The sequence below is a fragment of the Bradysia coprophila genome (genome assembly GCF_014529535.1).
Source record: "Bradysia coprophila strain Holo2 chromosome X unlocalized genomic scaffold, BU_Bcop_v1 contig_12, whole genome shotgun sequence".
NCBI lineage: Eukaryota > Metazoa > Arthropoda > Insecta > Diptera > Sciaridae > Bradysia > Bradysia coprophila.
In genome coordinates this window covers 5,179,935-5,195,341 of record NW_023503293.1, presented here as the reverse complement: position 1 = coordinate 5,195,341, position 15,407 = coordinate 5,179,935, and the positions used below count along the sequence as shown (strand labels likewise).

The window sequence follows — 15,407 nt, the reverse complement described above, 5'->3', positions numbered from 1 at the left end:
TCATATCCACTAACAAGGTATGACCTACTTTCGAAAAAAATATGCACGTTTATAGGTGCTTAGTATAGATGCACTTTGCCGACGCACGTTGTGTCCCATGTCATTGCTCTTGTTACGATTCTGTTAAGCTCTCGGTATCTGGGATACATAAGATTGCCTCGGTTTAAAGTTGGATTTCTTTTATATGCTTCTAAAAGAAATGGTCAAATATACAACCAATAAAATAATTCGAATATCACAACCTTAAAAGCAAAAACAAAAAAAAGTTTATTCAACTTTTATTTTCCCTGATTTCAATCTGCTGAAAGTTTATTTCTCCGAAATCATGACCTGCCTTCACAACGAAAATCCATTTTCATATCACTAGCTTACCAATAATCAGTTCTAAGTCCAAGAATACCTTAGTCCTAAATTGTAAAGAAGAGAAAATCTTCTACCATTTATCAGGCTTCTTTCTCTATGAAATAAGGAAAACAATTTCCGAATAACAATTTCCAGTCACGTCGTCACACTGCAAAACTTATATATTTTACATATTTGCGAAACAATGGTATGCAGTACATGCATATAGGAGGGAACTACCATTTGCAGAAAATGGATACTCGTCAAGAAAATCGTTGGAACAACGAAACGTTATACAAATACAAAAATTCGTAATAGCTAGCTATCGAACTCCGAATCAGAATTTAGCTATTCCAATTTCTTTGGATTTCTTATTGAGATGTCCTCCAACTTAATTAACTGGATTTATTCAAAGGACGTTAGTCTCTTTGTTGGTGAACCATCTAAAGAACCCGAATTTTCAGCATAGTATTGTCTTAAATTACAGCAAAATGCGTAGAACTGAGGATTTTCAATGATTTTCTCAGAAATTTCTTTGATTTTAAGAGGATTTTCTATTCCTTTTTTGCTTGATTTCAAGTTTTTCCATCAATTTTTACAGTGTTTATTTTCAACTCTTTTGGAATTTCTTGGTTTTTTAAGGATGTTTTTTTGGTTTTCTGAGAACTTTCTTGGAAATTTTCCAGTTTTCCAAAATTCTCAAAAGAGTTTCCAAGGATTTTTTAGTCTTTCAGCCATTTGCAAAAATATATGGTAGAACGAATGAAGTAAAAGATTTTGCATCAATAAACAAAAGAAGACACAGATTGGCTGACTATCTATACATACTGCTACGCCCTTACCGTAAGTAAAAGGTTAACACATTCGCTCCACTTATTTCAGTGATTGAATTCACATTTTGTCACATTGAAGTCGTTTTCGACATACTTATATGATAACAACACCATAAAACTAGATACTTTAACTTCGTCTTTGTACTCGATATCTCGACTCGACCAAATATTGAAAAAAATGTGAATCGAAAAAAGTTATTTTTTCATATTCGAGTACAAATCACAAAAAGCGATACATCCACCAGTCCATGAATCTGAACTTAATATGATGTTTAACATAGAAATTTTCTTATTCCGACATAATTTAGCCAGTGGTGATTCAGTTGAACTTGTTAAAAAGTTGTTAGATAAGATAAGTTGTTAGATACATTTAATTGACGACGATTTCGGTTATATTCTGGTACTAGAAAATGGAGAAAAGTTTTGAAGTTATTGATATTGGCCTAACGACAACCGAATGGCTTGTAAACAGGATTCATTTAAAATTATGTTTTACCGTTTTTGAACATTTGAATCATTTATTTTGTTGTCATTTAGATAACGGCTCTTCACCTGAAATATTTAACAAGTTTCATATTTACCCTCAAAAACATTGAACAACAGCAGACTTCACAAATTATGTGTCAAATCGAATTTCCACCTAATGTTTTTAAATCTCTTAAACCTGTGCACGAGAGTCTAAACGCGCGATAAATACGATTAGTACACCGACATCAAGCTCTTTGGTTACGACGAAGCTGTAAAGAATTATTTGTTCGAAGAAATTAGTTCTGTCGAAAAATTGGAGGGTGAGAGTGTTGCAATTAGCAGCTGTTGTCTAGAACTTAACCTATGGTCCCATTTTTTCTGATAAAAAATTATAAAAAAACGAGCCATCAGAACAGTCGGAGCGTTTGCTGCGACTGAGCCCCGTATGAACCTGTATACCTATTGCGCTCGTGACCCTAGAGCGTCTGTCACCCTACTTTGACCGTAAGCCTATTGCGCCCGTAATAGTAAAATTATTATGAAATGTTAACATCGTAGAAATTGCGCATACGACGTTCCTTTCAAATGTAACACAAATTTCAAATTGACCTAAAATTTTAATTTATTGATTATAAATACACATACGGCTTAGTAGCGGTCTCAATCCAAGAACCCAAACTCCAAAAACATTGTATTCGGCCTTCGATTACAAATAAAAATTGCGAAAATCCGATGAGATTTACTCGAGTTATAAGCGAAATATACTTAGAGCCGAGGCCGAGTAGCGGCCTTAGTCCAAAGACCCAAATTTAAATTTTTTTTCAACAACGTTCTATTCGGTGTTCGATTTTATTTATTTATTTATCACATCTTTTAACGTCGATCTAATACAGACAGACGGTACATATAAACAAGTAATCAAAATAGCGAAATTATCAAAAAGTAAATGAAAAGAAAAACAGTCCAATTACAGTTAAATGAAAACGAAAAAAAATAAAAGAAAAGAAAACAAGACAAAAATGCAGTCTATATCACAGGTAACTGAAGGCTTAGTCAAACAAAAAGAAAACGAGAGGTAGAGAAGTATAAAATCCAAAACCATATAACAAATCGGAAGAACAGAAAAAACCAAAACAGTCGACAAGAACAGTACATAAAACCTCAGTCTACGAACAATAGACAGAGTGGTCCAATCTCCAAACACATGATCAGGAACATTTTTCAGCGCAGTCCGAAAATGAATACGAGGCAACGACGGGCCTTATTGAACGGTGACATTGTCAAATATTGTCTACTGTGAACTCTAATCGTAATGAAATCAGCATAACGAGCCGCTCTCTCCGTCCTGTTCAATGTAATCATCGATCGTAAATGCGGTGACTTCAATTTTCCAACAATTAATGAATGCATAAAGAGGATCGTGGCATTGATACGTCGTCGAACCAAACTACCATTTTTAACTGAGCACATCTGTCCGTGTATGGTGGCGAAATATAGTCTTCCGTCAGATGGCGTCTATCGTCGCCCAACATAAACCAGACGAACTGTTTTTGTACACTTTCTAGCCTGTTCTTACCTTACAAATAAAACAAAAATTAGGAAAATGGGATGAAATTTACTCGAGTTATATGCAAAATACACTTAGCGCCGCAATACCACAATTGCAAGATACATTAAAAGTGTGTATTACAGTGAGATCAACATTAAGGTTACACTTTAAGGTTATCGGGTTACAAGCCACTCGATTTGCAACACATTTTTTTTTCAGCGTAAGTACTCTTTTTTATTACCTAGCAACACTGCAACTACGACAGAGTAGAGTTAACCAGGCAGGAGCGCTGTTTGGTATAGGGACCTGAATAATCTAGTAGCCCTATATTTTTGCGTATACAATTTTTTTATTTATGTTAGTGTTCATTTGAGTTCATTTTCATACAGTGTATTAGGTCACTTATTTGAAAATGAGCCGCTCACCGCTCTTGTCTGGTTTATTTTACTCTGCCGTGCTGCAACTCTTTCTTTTCGAATGCATGCGGTGCGTTGTTAACCTCGGCTTCGCCCGGGGAAAAAAGGATAGGATTCTGGTTTGAAATTTTCTTAAACGTTTCGCTGATATCATCCGAATAATAAATGTTTTCAGATCGACGAATCTGAAGAATTTAATTAAATTTCAAGAAATTACTCATATTTGAATGGTACACCGGGTTTTCAATCAAACATATTCCCAATATTGTCTGAAAAATTATTAATCTTCAGCATTTTCTTTAATTTCTAATATTCCCATTAAAAACAAGTCACATTGATTGAACCGAACATTTTATTGATACACAGACACTAAAACTTCCGACTAAACAAAATTCAAAATGTGCGCCGAAAAGTGGAAATGAAAAATGATACCAACGTGGCAATATGAAAAATCAATTTCCCATTTTATACATCATTCTGTCGGTTCTGTCAAACAATAACATTTCATAAAAAAAAATATTGTAAGTGCATTCGCAATCTAAATTGTAAAAGAAATATCACAAAAAGAAATAAATTTCACAAAGTTTTGCCATCGTCATCAATTGATATTCGAAATATCTGAATAATTGGTATGTTAAATTAGATAAATTAACCGAATCATTTAGTCGTTCTATACAAAATTTAAAAGAAAAATTCGTAAAAGTGTATAAGTCAAGTGTTTTGTTTCGTTTTAATACGAAAAGAATTCAATTTCTGTAAGTATAGTGAAAATAATTCTAAAAATTGATGTTATTCTATTAGCAGCTAGTGGCAGTGTTTCCTTGAAACCGAATTGAAAGTGCTTCAATGATGTATATTGAATTGATTACACTTTGCAAAAAGAAAGAAGAAAAAAAATTGTTTGTGCAATGATTTTTCCAATGAAACCTTTCAAATGTTGTTTCCATGCCATGATTAAATTGTTATTTTGGTGAGTGGTTTGTGAATTGGTAATTGTTTCGTACATTAATAAGGACAGTTTTGCGAAACTTGCCCACACACACACACACACTGTCTAAGTTGTCTAAGCTTGTATACATTCATCTGATGTATGTATATGTAAAGCTACTTTTCCTAACTAGTGGTTAACTATCGCGACTTCGTCGCTTATTTTCCACGTCGTTTAGGAAAAACGTTGTTCCTAACTTATGCTAAAATGCTCTTTTAGCGAATTCGTTTCCAGCTCCTCATTCACTAAAAAAACATTTTAGCATGCGTTAGGTAAATAACTATTATCAGTCGTTTCAAGAACAGCAAACTCTCCTATTAAATCTGTTAATTGACTGAATTGATTTCCCATTCCAATTATTTTCATTTTATGAATAAATCTTATGCTGGGTTCAGTTCCATGCATGGCTGGATGTGAAGAACCAATGTTTAAAGAAAGCTTAGCAACAATGTGTTGATAAAAATAACCGGCAATATTGAATATGTTACAGGCTCCGCTTAGAATATTGTAAAGTAATCCAATAGATCACACCGGTCAGAACCGGAATCATTCGTTTATCGATTCACAAAGTATTTACAAATCAGTACTCAGGGTGAGAGTGGAAAAAATTTGAAAATTTGTGACATATCTTACTCTTTTGTTTGACCTCCCAGTTTTCCCTCAGTTGTCTCACATTGTATGGATACTTCTTTTTTTCATTAAAACGGCTCAATCCTGGTGTCATGTCAGTCAGAAACGGTGCAGCAAGAAGGTAGAAAATATATCTAGTTTTTCGACGTTCATTGGAAAATGGAAAACTCTAATATGTAAGCGACAGTAAGGGGTAAGAATCACTGCACTGTTAGGTTAGGTAGTTGTTATTCAGCGGTTGGCTTTTTTTTAGAGTAAACAGCCTCAATACAAATACAAATCACATGCTCTACGGGGAAACAGTGGTCAAGTCAATTTATTCACTGAAATTTGCAAAACACCTAATTGGTCCTTTGTACATAGCCTCCGAACTACAGATCCCGTAGCAAAGTTATATATGGACGTGTTGTTCATCATAAGCCATAGGGAACCATTCTTCTTTACGTGTGTTTGATGTAGGACCTCAAGTTTCAGATGATTCCCTGGTTCATAATAAACAACACGTCCATATATAACATTACGTCGGTTCTTGTTATTCGAACGTTATGCACAATTTACTTTGTCTGTTTTGCAGTCGACATTTTAACACTCAACGAAATTGGGTTGATAAAATTTCAAAGTTATGTGAATTGACATCCAGTCTATGTATTCCAGGTAGCACAACAATCGATCAGTCGCACCTTTTCAAATTCAATGGAATTTTTCGTTTTATCGAACAGTCGAATTACAGACAATACATCTCAAAGTGATGTATAAGCAAACAAACAGCCACTAAATTGAGAAAATTGAGATGCACGTATCACATTGTTTTTACCGTATTTGAGAGCACAACAACTACACAGTCTATTTACTATCTTATTGATAATATACAGCGTTAAAAATTATGTTGTTGACAAAAATGAAGTGTTTATCTCCACGTCACGTATAGATCATGCGAATGAAATTTTAAATAAAAAAATTCCAGTATTGACGTCATTCGATTCTATTTTGAATAAATTGTTCACAGAGAGCAAATTGAGAGTGTTTGTTAGATGCTACACTTGTTCAATATGGTTCAATTTTGTATGCAAAGTCAAAATGAGCAAAATACCTAATTGCCTTTCTTTTCTCAAACCTGACTCTATGCAAACACTCGTTTACAAGCATGTTCAAGGGCATGTTCACAATAGACGTCCACGAATCAAGGGGAAAAGTGTTGCCGCGAAAGATGGAATTCTAGTTAACCTAAAGGGACAAATTAGCTTCCATATTCCGACATGAAGACGTTTCTGTAGAAACGCTGGCCATAATTTAAACGAGTGTCTATTCTGGTTTTCGCAATGTAAACTTGTCCATTCCCTAATCTCCGAACGTATTTTATGAACGACTCCCAATAGGAAAGTTTAATCGATAACAATAACCGATATGTAAGTTGTAAATTTCATGTTTTGAACACGCTGTCATGTTGCCAAGCTAAAAATGTTTGTTGTTGTGTCTCCTAAAAGCAAATTATTTTTTTAAAATATTCCACTCGATGATAAAATAAATACTTTGGTAAGGTTATGGGGTCTGCAATACTGTGAACGTTTGTCTGTCGTTCTTGAACGAAATTCGGAAAACTTGTTAAATCAGAACAACTGATGAGATGAATGGTCAAGACCTCAAATCTCCGCTCTCTACAGTTCCATAAATGTTCACACAAAACTCAAAAACTTGACGATCTCCCGCCTGCAATAACTTCTCTGAGTCTCTATTAATTGATTTATTAATTTGACATATTGAAGGAATTAAATAATAGTGATTAAAAGTAAAACTTTCGTTACCAGTGCATGTAGTGCCTTAAAAAGACATTAAACACTCGATCCACAACTATTTTATGAACATCACAAAGCTGAGATCCATTTCAGGACAGGTACTAACGTTGTACCTGATAGATCAATTTTCAACTAGTCTGTTAAGAGCAACAGTTAAAGTTCACTAATACACTTTGGACGCCAATTTTGATTGTCTATAATGTAACCTGGCTCAGATCGACATTACACTTACCTTCCAAACACTCAAATACAAAACGGTGAAACAATGTGGCATTGGTTTCAGATAATCACTTAGAACTTATGTGCACCCTTGTGCTCCCTTATTATTTAACAAATAAAATTTAATTATTAAAATTGTGCAGTGCAGCCTTATGGATTATCTCATAACGCCGTTAATAAATGCGCTACCTCTTGCTATATTTAATTATAATGGAAGATGTGGGACAATATGGAAATCCGTTTTCCATTTACTTTTTATTAATATGAAAAAATTGTCGATTTTAATAAGATTATTCAAATGAGCACCATAATCAGTTGGATCTATGATTTCAACGCTTTTTAGAGACCTTGCAAATTATATCCAGCTCCATTTTTCGTTTATTTCCTTACTATTTAACTACGTACGTTGGTCATTTTGGTATCCTTAAAAGCAAATGTTTATTTGATGATTAACGGTAGATGCGAAATTTCTAAAAAAATCCACAAATAGTGTCTCAATAGCAGATTTATTTTCAACCCGATTTTTTCCTGCATTGTTCCCGTGCATAGAGATCAAGGATTCGGTAAAGCCGGAGGCCCGGTTTAGTCAATTGATACTGATTTTAACTAAGCTAATTGGGTATCCTTCACAGGTTCTGTCACGCTATTAGGGAATCCTTAAACGAAGTTTTGGGTTTGACATTTTTCCGTGAAACGGATGGGAAGGTCTCAATTTCGTCTAATTTTACAGTCGAAGGAAACTGAATACCGGGATGTTTTCTGATATGACAGTTTGTTGGGTCCACATATTTAACCTAACAAATGAAAACCTAGATTTGTATGTTTCGTTACTATCGTGCTGAGTCTGGTGCGCGCATTCCCAAAAAAAAGACAGTCATCACACTCACTCCTAAATATCAGAAAACATTAATTCCTCCACTGTAATGACTTTATTACGCAATTCGAGAAAGACTCATAATCATAAAATCATTCAAGTGTTTTGGTTAAAATTGTAGGGTTGGACTTTCGTTTGTCTCCGTTCTTTTTAAAACTATTTTCAAACGGAAAGCGTGATTGTCGATGTAATTATTAATTCTATTACTTCTTTCGTTTAAAGTGTTGGCTAGTGTTCGATAAAAAATCTTTCACTTCATTAGTTTTCTGTTCACATCATTTTTCTATAAGAGTTAGCACTGCTCACTAGAGTTCATTGCTTATTTTTGACGACATTGTCGATGACAAATGATTATCCGGTTTGTGATATTCCGTATTCCGAAATCCACGAAATCGTATCGAGGAGATCATATTCATAACGGACTCGTAATAGAATGAGGCGTTTCATATATATATATATATATATATATATATATATATATATATATATATATATATATATATAACGGAAAAAAATCGCTTGATAGTGTCATACAATGTGATCTGTTGATCATACAATCCAGTCTTGTTGATGGTAAAATTCACCTATAATCCACTTATGAATAAATGCGCTCATTTGGAATGAGTCGAAATATTCGGATAGAAGTGCAGACTAAACAGTGCAGTAGTACAGACTTTTGAGGTGGAAACATGTGCATAGTTGGAATTTTATTATTACGATAATTTCTATCTGATGAATGAACCATTGTATCATTCTTAAGGGTATGGTTTTCTGCTTGTGAGACATTTCAACGATCTGAGATTGGATAGTTGCAATAGTAGAATTTTCAGTCAGTTTTTCATCAGTTTCTGAAGAGAACAGTCTACTAGTTCTTACCACAGTCTTACATCGATTTTTTCAAGAGAACAGTTCTCCAGTTAGAATCTTTTATCACTTTTTGAGCAATAGTGTTTATACAAAGTTGATATTGGCTTAACGATAGAGCAAAGTGTTGTCTATACATGAATCTGTTAATAAAAGTGCAGTTGGAACCAAATTGTTTTTTTTTTCATTATTATTTCCGTAAGTGCAAACATAAGTGAGTCCCCGAATCACATTAAATCCCATCTAACCGGGCCCTGTCCGGGTTTCACAGGTTTTAAAATTTAAATCATTGAGTCAAAACGCATTTAACGGAAATAAATATTTATTATTGATTCAGTGATGCGAGGCTTTATACCGGCTAATAGTAGCATAATAGACCAAAAATTCTGTTTAAACATTTTCAACTTAAAAATAAATATTTTTTTTATATATCTATCCACTTTGCAGAAACCGTATAATGGATCACACCATAATGCATGAATCGAGCACCCCAACATCACCAACATTGTCTGGAGAGGGCTTTGTGAAGAAATATTACAGAAAAGCGGCGCACAGGTAAGTCCCATTTGTGCTATGTGCTAGAGAAAGCACGGTAAAGAAGCAGGAAATTTTAATTTTTCTTTTTGCTAAATATTTTTCTGTGCCATTAAGTACACCGTCAATATCTTATTATATTAAGTATATTATGTGGAATGGGAACGTTGAATAGATCTTTTTTGTAAGGAAATGGAAGAAGATTGGAACCGTGTAACATTAACAACATGGAGTACAATGTATATACCATGCATGACACGTGCATCTATTCGATTGTTATATAGAGACGCAATTTATCGATAAAAAAAGGGAAATAAATTCACTTCCCGATTAATATTCATTTTGTAGCTGGTACTCCGCTACAGTTTAAAGCGTCTAAATTTAGCTTTTTACATACACAGCGAGATCGCGGACCATAATTACAATAAAATGATAATAAATAAATGAAATAATCTATTCGCTTGATTTATGCGACGCATGACCCAATAAATCTTCCATGTGTATACACATATATGTACATATTACACATGGATGTGCTTCATAAACTGTATAAACTGTGTACAAGCGGTGTGTTGTGTGAGTTCGGATTTTATTTTGTAAATATTCTATCCAGATCCACCACATGAACGTTTCCATGCGGAGCGCATCATAATTACCATCTCGGAATATCAAATATTTTGTGTTCATAGTCGAACAATTTTGTTATAAATTGAACATTTAAGACATTGATGCAGCAGCATTCTCACTATAATGTTATTTATATTGAAGTGAATTTATTGAATGCATGGAAATTTGTGCGCTTCGATATATATATATATAAATTCTGATCATCAATAGCCGTTCCGAGAACATTTAACATGCAAGAGATGCACAAAAGATGGATTTTCCAACATTGAAACGCACCAGCCATGCATCTGTTATTCTCGTTTTCAATTTTGAAAAAAGAAAATATTGAAATTGGAATCGATTGCACAGTATACAAGCAAAAGCTGACTAAGTTGATCAAATTGATTTTTTATTGTCACTTTTCCGTATGAAAGGGAAACGGCTCGAATAGCAATGAAATTTAGTTGGGGCTATTTCGATTGCTTCCCAGAAATTCATTTATTTAGGCTGGCTTCGTTCAATTTCAATATTCAGTCGGATGCTTGCCATCAGCATGTACTCAGCATTCTCGGAATCAGACATGCTCATAAAGCGCACAAAATTTTCATAATTAGTTCTTGGTATTATATTGATATAGCGTTCTTCTGATACGTGTGGTATTTATGCATCAAGTTGCTTAATGAGCTGTTTGCTTAATGGGCTGTTTACGCAATTTACGAATAGCTTACGAGTGTTATTTTAATATTGCAATGGTATAGCTTTTCGGCACCAGTTATGAGATAAAAATGTTATCTTCATCTGCGTTCATATGAGCCAAGCCAGCTGAAAAACTGCTGAAACAAATTGCGTCACGAATTTGGTTGGGGTTAACTTTAGCATACTTTCCTGCATTATTGTAATGAATTGATTAGCAGATTAAGAGGTTCCGAGCCTACGCTGAAATTGTAGCCTACATTTCTGCGTTTCGAAATTTTTGATCGCTGATATCTTTTTACGAGAGCCCTTTTTGAAAAATGTACGACCACATTTTCGAGTAAAAATATGTCAGCTTTGAATAAAAAATAAAATTGTCTGTGAAAGTTCCATGTGCTTTGAGAAAACTGTACCGATGCCCCAAATTTGCATCAAAGGTACACATTTCTCAAAGCACATGGAACTTTCACAGACAATTTTATTTTTTATTCAAAGCTGACATATTTTTACTCGAAAATGTGGTCGTACATTTTTCAAAAAGGGCTCTCGTAAAAAGATATCAGCGATCAAAAATTTCGAAACGCAGAAATGTAGGCTACAATTTCAGCGTAGGCTCGGAACCTCTTAAGAGAGCTCACCCCTTGGCAATTTTCTAGCCTACATTTGTGCGCAAAAATATTCGTTTTTGATGACTTCTCTGAACCAAAATCTTTTTTTGAAAAAGTAAAACCATTAAAGCATGCAAAAATGTGTTACTTTTGAGAGAAAAATTGGTTTGGGGATGATAACTTATTCCACTTGGAGAAACCTTTGCAAATGTGTAAATTTATGTGTTTTGCAAAGGTTTCTCCTAGTGGGTTAAGTTATCGACCACAAACCAATTTTTCCCTTAAAAGTAACACATTTTTGCATGCTTTAATGGTTCTACTTTTTCAAAAAAAGATTTTGGTTCAGAGAAATCATCAAAAAACGAATATTTTTGCGCACAAATATAGGCTAGAAAATTGCCAAGGGGTGAGCGCTCTTAACCCTTATACTAACTTGTAATTTTTACAAAAGTCCAAAGATATGTCAATTTTTAGAAATTATAACGGGTATCAAGTCATATATTGATTTTAAAGTTCATACACAAGGTATGTACCACTACCACTTAGTAACCATTAAGTTACTTCTCACCGAGTTACATACAACATTTTCCGTTAAAAAAAACAGCAAACGTTAACTGTTCGTCGCTGAATTGACACACCTTGTTGCGTTTGTATACAATGATACCTTTATGATCTTGTTCGTCGTTCTTACACAAACAATCCGTCTGATTTTGTGTTTGCAATGCGTCGTCACAATTGCATCATTCCGTGTAACAAACTTTGCAATTGCATCTGTGAAAAATTTCTGAATCACATTGAGTCAATCGACTAAACCCAAACAAAATAATGAAAAAAAATCAAATTTTTTAAGGTCAATTTTCGCAAGTTCGTTCATTCTTCTCACACTCGATACATGTGTTTAATCCAACCCAACGCCAATGATAACAAAAATTTTGTTTTTGAATAAGTCCTGACCAGCTTCATTAATTGCGATAACCTTTAATCGATGGAATGAAAATTGCAATTACTAAACATAAAACAATCAATTTTTGCACAGAGTCACTCACTGCTTTAGAAAGCACAAACTAATAGTGGCTATTAATAGTCCTATTGCGATAACGTTCTCTGCAGGAACGAATATATAAACGATCTCAGAGGGGCTGAGTCAATTAAAACGTTTTTTTTTATTTTAAATTGTACTAAATCTTTATTTATTCACCTGACCGGTTTCACTAGCTACGCTAGTATCTTCAGAGGTTGATAACTGATAACTGTTTAAAAATAAACCACATCTCTTCAGGCCATGGCGACAGTTGCAAAGAAATGACCAACCTCTATGAAGTGCATGTACAAGTCTAGTGGCACTTTCATCTCATTTCATCACCTGTACTAAAACCGGTACTAATACCTGAAGTATGAATACGGAATACCGACTATCGACTAAAACTGAAAAATTGAAAGGAAATGTTTGATTGGCCTGAATCATTTCAGAAAAACCGGTATTAATTGGTACGGTACACGGGATACCGAATACCGGTATAGTGTAAACCTGTATAGCAGGGCATACGTTTGTAAAATTAATTCGTACAAATTCTCGAAATCCTTAAAAATTCCAAAATTAGGAATTTTCAGAAATTTAAATTCTTGAAATCTTTGAAAATGGACGAAAATCTAAAAATCTACAATTTTCAGAATTTCAACCCTAACGACGATTGAAATTTAAATTTTGATACCTATCATACATTATAAACAAGAACAAACATCAATTTTTGTTTAATGCAAAAGGCATTAAAAACTTCGTCGTTAGATAATTTCATAAATATTAATTATTCATTGAAAATTGTCGTAATGAAATTAAAAGCTTCAAAACTTTTGTTTATGAATTAAATTCTGATGTAACAACAATGACAAATTTACACATTTTTTTCGAAATACCTCTCACTGAGCTCCTTTTCAAGTCACACTTTGTTAAATTTTGACAACACCAAGCTTCCGTTCGGAACGTATATTATAATATATATTACAATATGGTGCCATTAATCCATAAAACATGAAAATGTAGCTGGAGAAAACAACAATAAAATGGCATTGTGTTCGCATCTTTTTGTGATTCTGTTGTTGTTTTCACGAGAGTAAAATTTCACGGGGGTCCACCAGTCACACGAGCCATAAACAAATACAATATCGCAAGACGTTATGTTTATTTTGATTACCGAACCACTTACTAATAGAATTCATTTATTAACTTTTTAACATTAACTTTTCGGATGGAAAAAGCCGTAGCAAAATAATGACGAGCTTTTCTTTTCAGTGTATTATGGATCTGTAAGTTAGACGTACAATGCAGCTGAAAGAAAATAAATTTAAGATTCCATCTCTGAGCAGGTCTCTGAGCTAAATTCCGCACGTATTTATTCCGTTCATTTCCTTCTCAGAATTTTATTGTAATCGTATGAAAATGAATGCCTATACCTCTTTAATGCCAGTAGCTGTTGTTCAGCTTTATCTAAACATGAACTGCGAAGTTTCTTCTCATTTGAAATATCTTTTGTTTATCTAAAGACATTTTCAACATGTAAATATTATGGAATTTACTATAATCCATTACTACGTAATATCGTGTACAGTGTATATAGCAAGCAGCCATAGAAAGATAATTTTTTCCACAGAAAATGATAAAATTCAAAGGAGTATCTTCCGGTCAGAATGCATATATAAAGTGGGAGATAAACATGTTCAGCTTTGCTTTAATATAATCCGCTTTCGGCTATCTTGAAAAATAGAGACTATACTGCAACCCTTGCTGCAACTGTATTTGAGCACAATAATTGTTGAACTGATATGCATGCGAAGTAAATTTACCCATAGTCTTCAAAAACACTAAACTAATAAACGTGCCATGTTGAACAAGTTCACTGATGGTAAACAGGAACAAACACTGCTACATTGGATGATCAAACTTTAAACCGTAGAATTTAGAAAGCTTATGGAGCTTAGCCTTAGCTTATCACATTCTCACATAGAATTGGGCTGACAGTGCTGTTCTGTTCCTCAACGGATCGAGATTTGTGTGTGACGTTTTTTTTTTTTTGAACAGAACAATCTCGAAAAAACTCTATCAATGGGATCGGACGAATGTTTTTCTGTCGTTTCTCAACAGTCAGCTTCACACAATTTACTGAAATGTTCCATCAAATAAATCGAACAAAACAAGTGTCAGTAACATTGATTTTATCGACAATAATATTTTTGTGGAAAGATAAGGAAATTGTACGATTTGCTTTTTTTGTGTGTACTACTCGTATGCGATTTACACATAATCGTCGCGTCAGTCATATTTGAACAGTTGTGTGTTATACACGGTGTTATTAAATATTAATCTATTTGTTTTTTCATTCGGTTCTGTGGTGAATATACAACACAGCCAAGCTTAATGAGCAGTAATTAACGTTCAAATCGTTTTGTTTTGTTAATATAAAAAAGAAGAACATCAACTTTGAAGTGTTACTGAATTGCATAGTATAGTCGTAGTGAATGAACAATCGTACCTGTAGTCATTTAAAAATATTATTAATTAGAGCCTAAGAACACAAAATGCCTGAAATTTCTCAAGATGCATTCGAAGATAAATATCCCGGCATTCCACCGATTTCACCGCAAGAGTTACGCATTCGGGCCAATTCGTTCGGCAATAAAAAACTTCTGTTAGATGTCCCATCCGAAAATGGCAGCAGCCGATGTAACAATGATCGGAAAAAGAAATTGAGCGAAGGCGATTTCGATAGCTTTCATCATGTTGGAGTATCCGATCTCGCTTATGGCTATAAACGGGAGAGTTCTCATAGGTAAACAAAATTATTGATTGCAATCTATTCACCAGCTTATCTTGCAATGTGCATTGTGAGCGGGATCTGATTTTAAATTTAAAGCAAACAGCAAGTATACGTAAAATTCACTTATTTGTTCCACAAATAACCATCAGAGCACGGCACATAATATGGGATAAAGACA

General features: G+C 33.9%; 1 protein-coding gene across 4 annotated transcripts in view; it reads left to right on the top strand.

Annotated features, from left to right (window-relative positions):
• Nucleotides 1–4,081: 4,081 nt before the first annotated feature.
• LOC119067295 (cytosolic purine 5'-nucleotidase-like) overlaps nt 4,082–15,407 on the top strand; it is a 37,599-nt gene continuing 26,273 nt past the window's right edge. Inside the window, exons 1-2 of one of the 4 annotated variants that reach the window (XM_037170194.1) lie at nt 4,082–4,237; nt 9,424–9,531. In XM_037170194.1, the coding sequence (XP_037026089.1) occupies nt 9,434–9,531 (98 nt within the window). In that variant the 5' untranslated portion in view covers nt 4,082–4,237; nt 9,424–9,433. The other 3 variants (XM_037170195.1, XM_037170196.1, XM_037170193.1) reach the window with 3 other exon arrangements.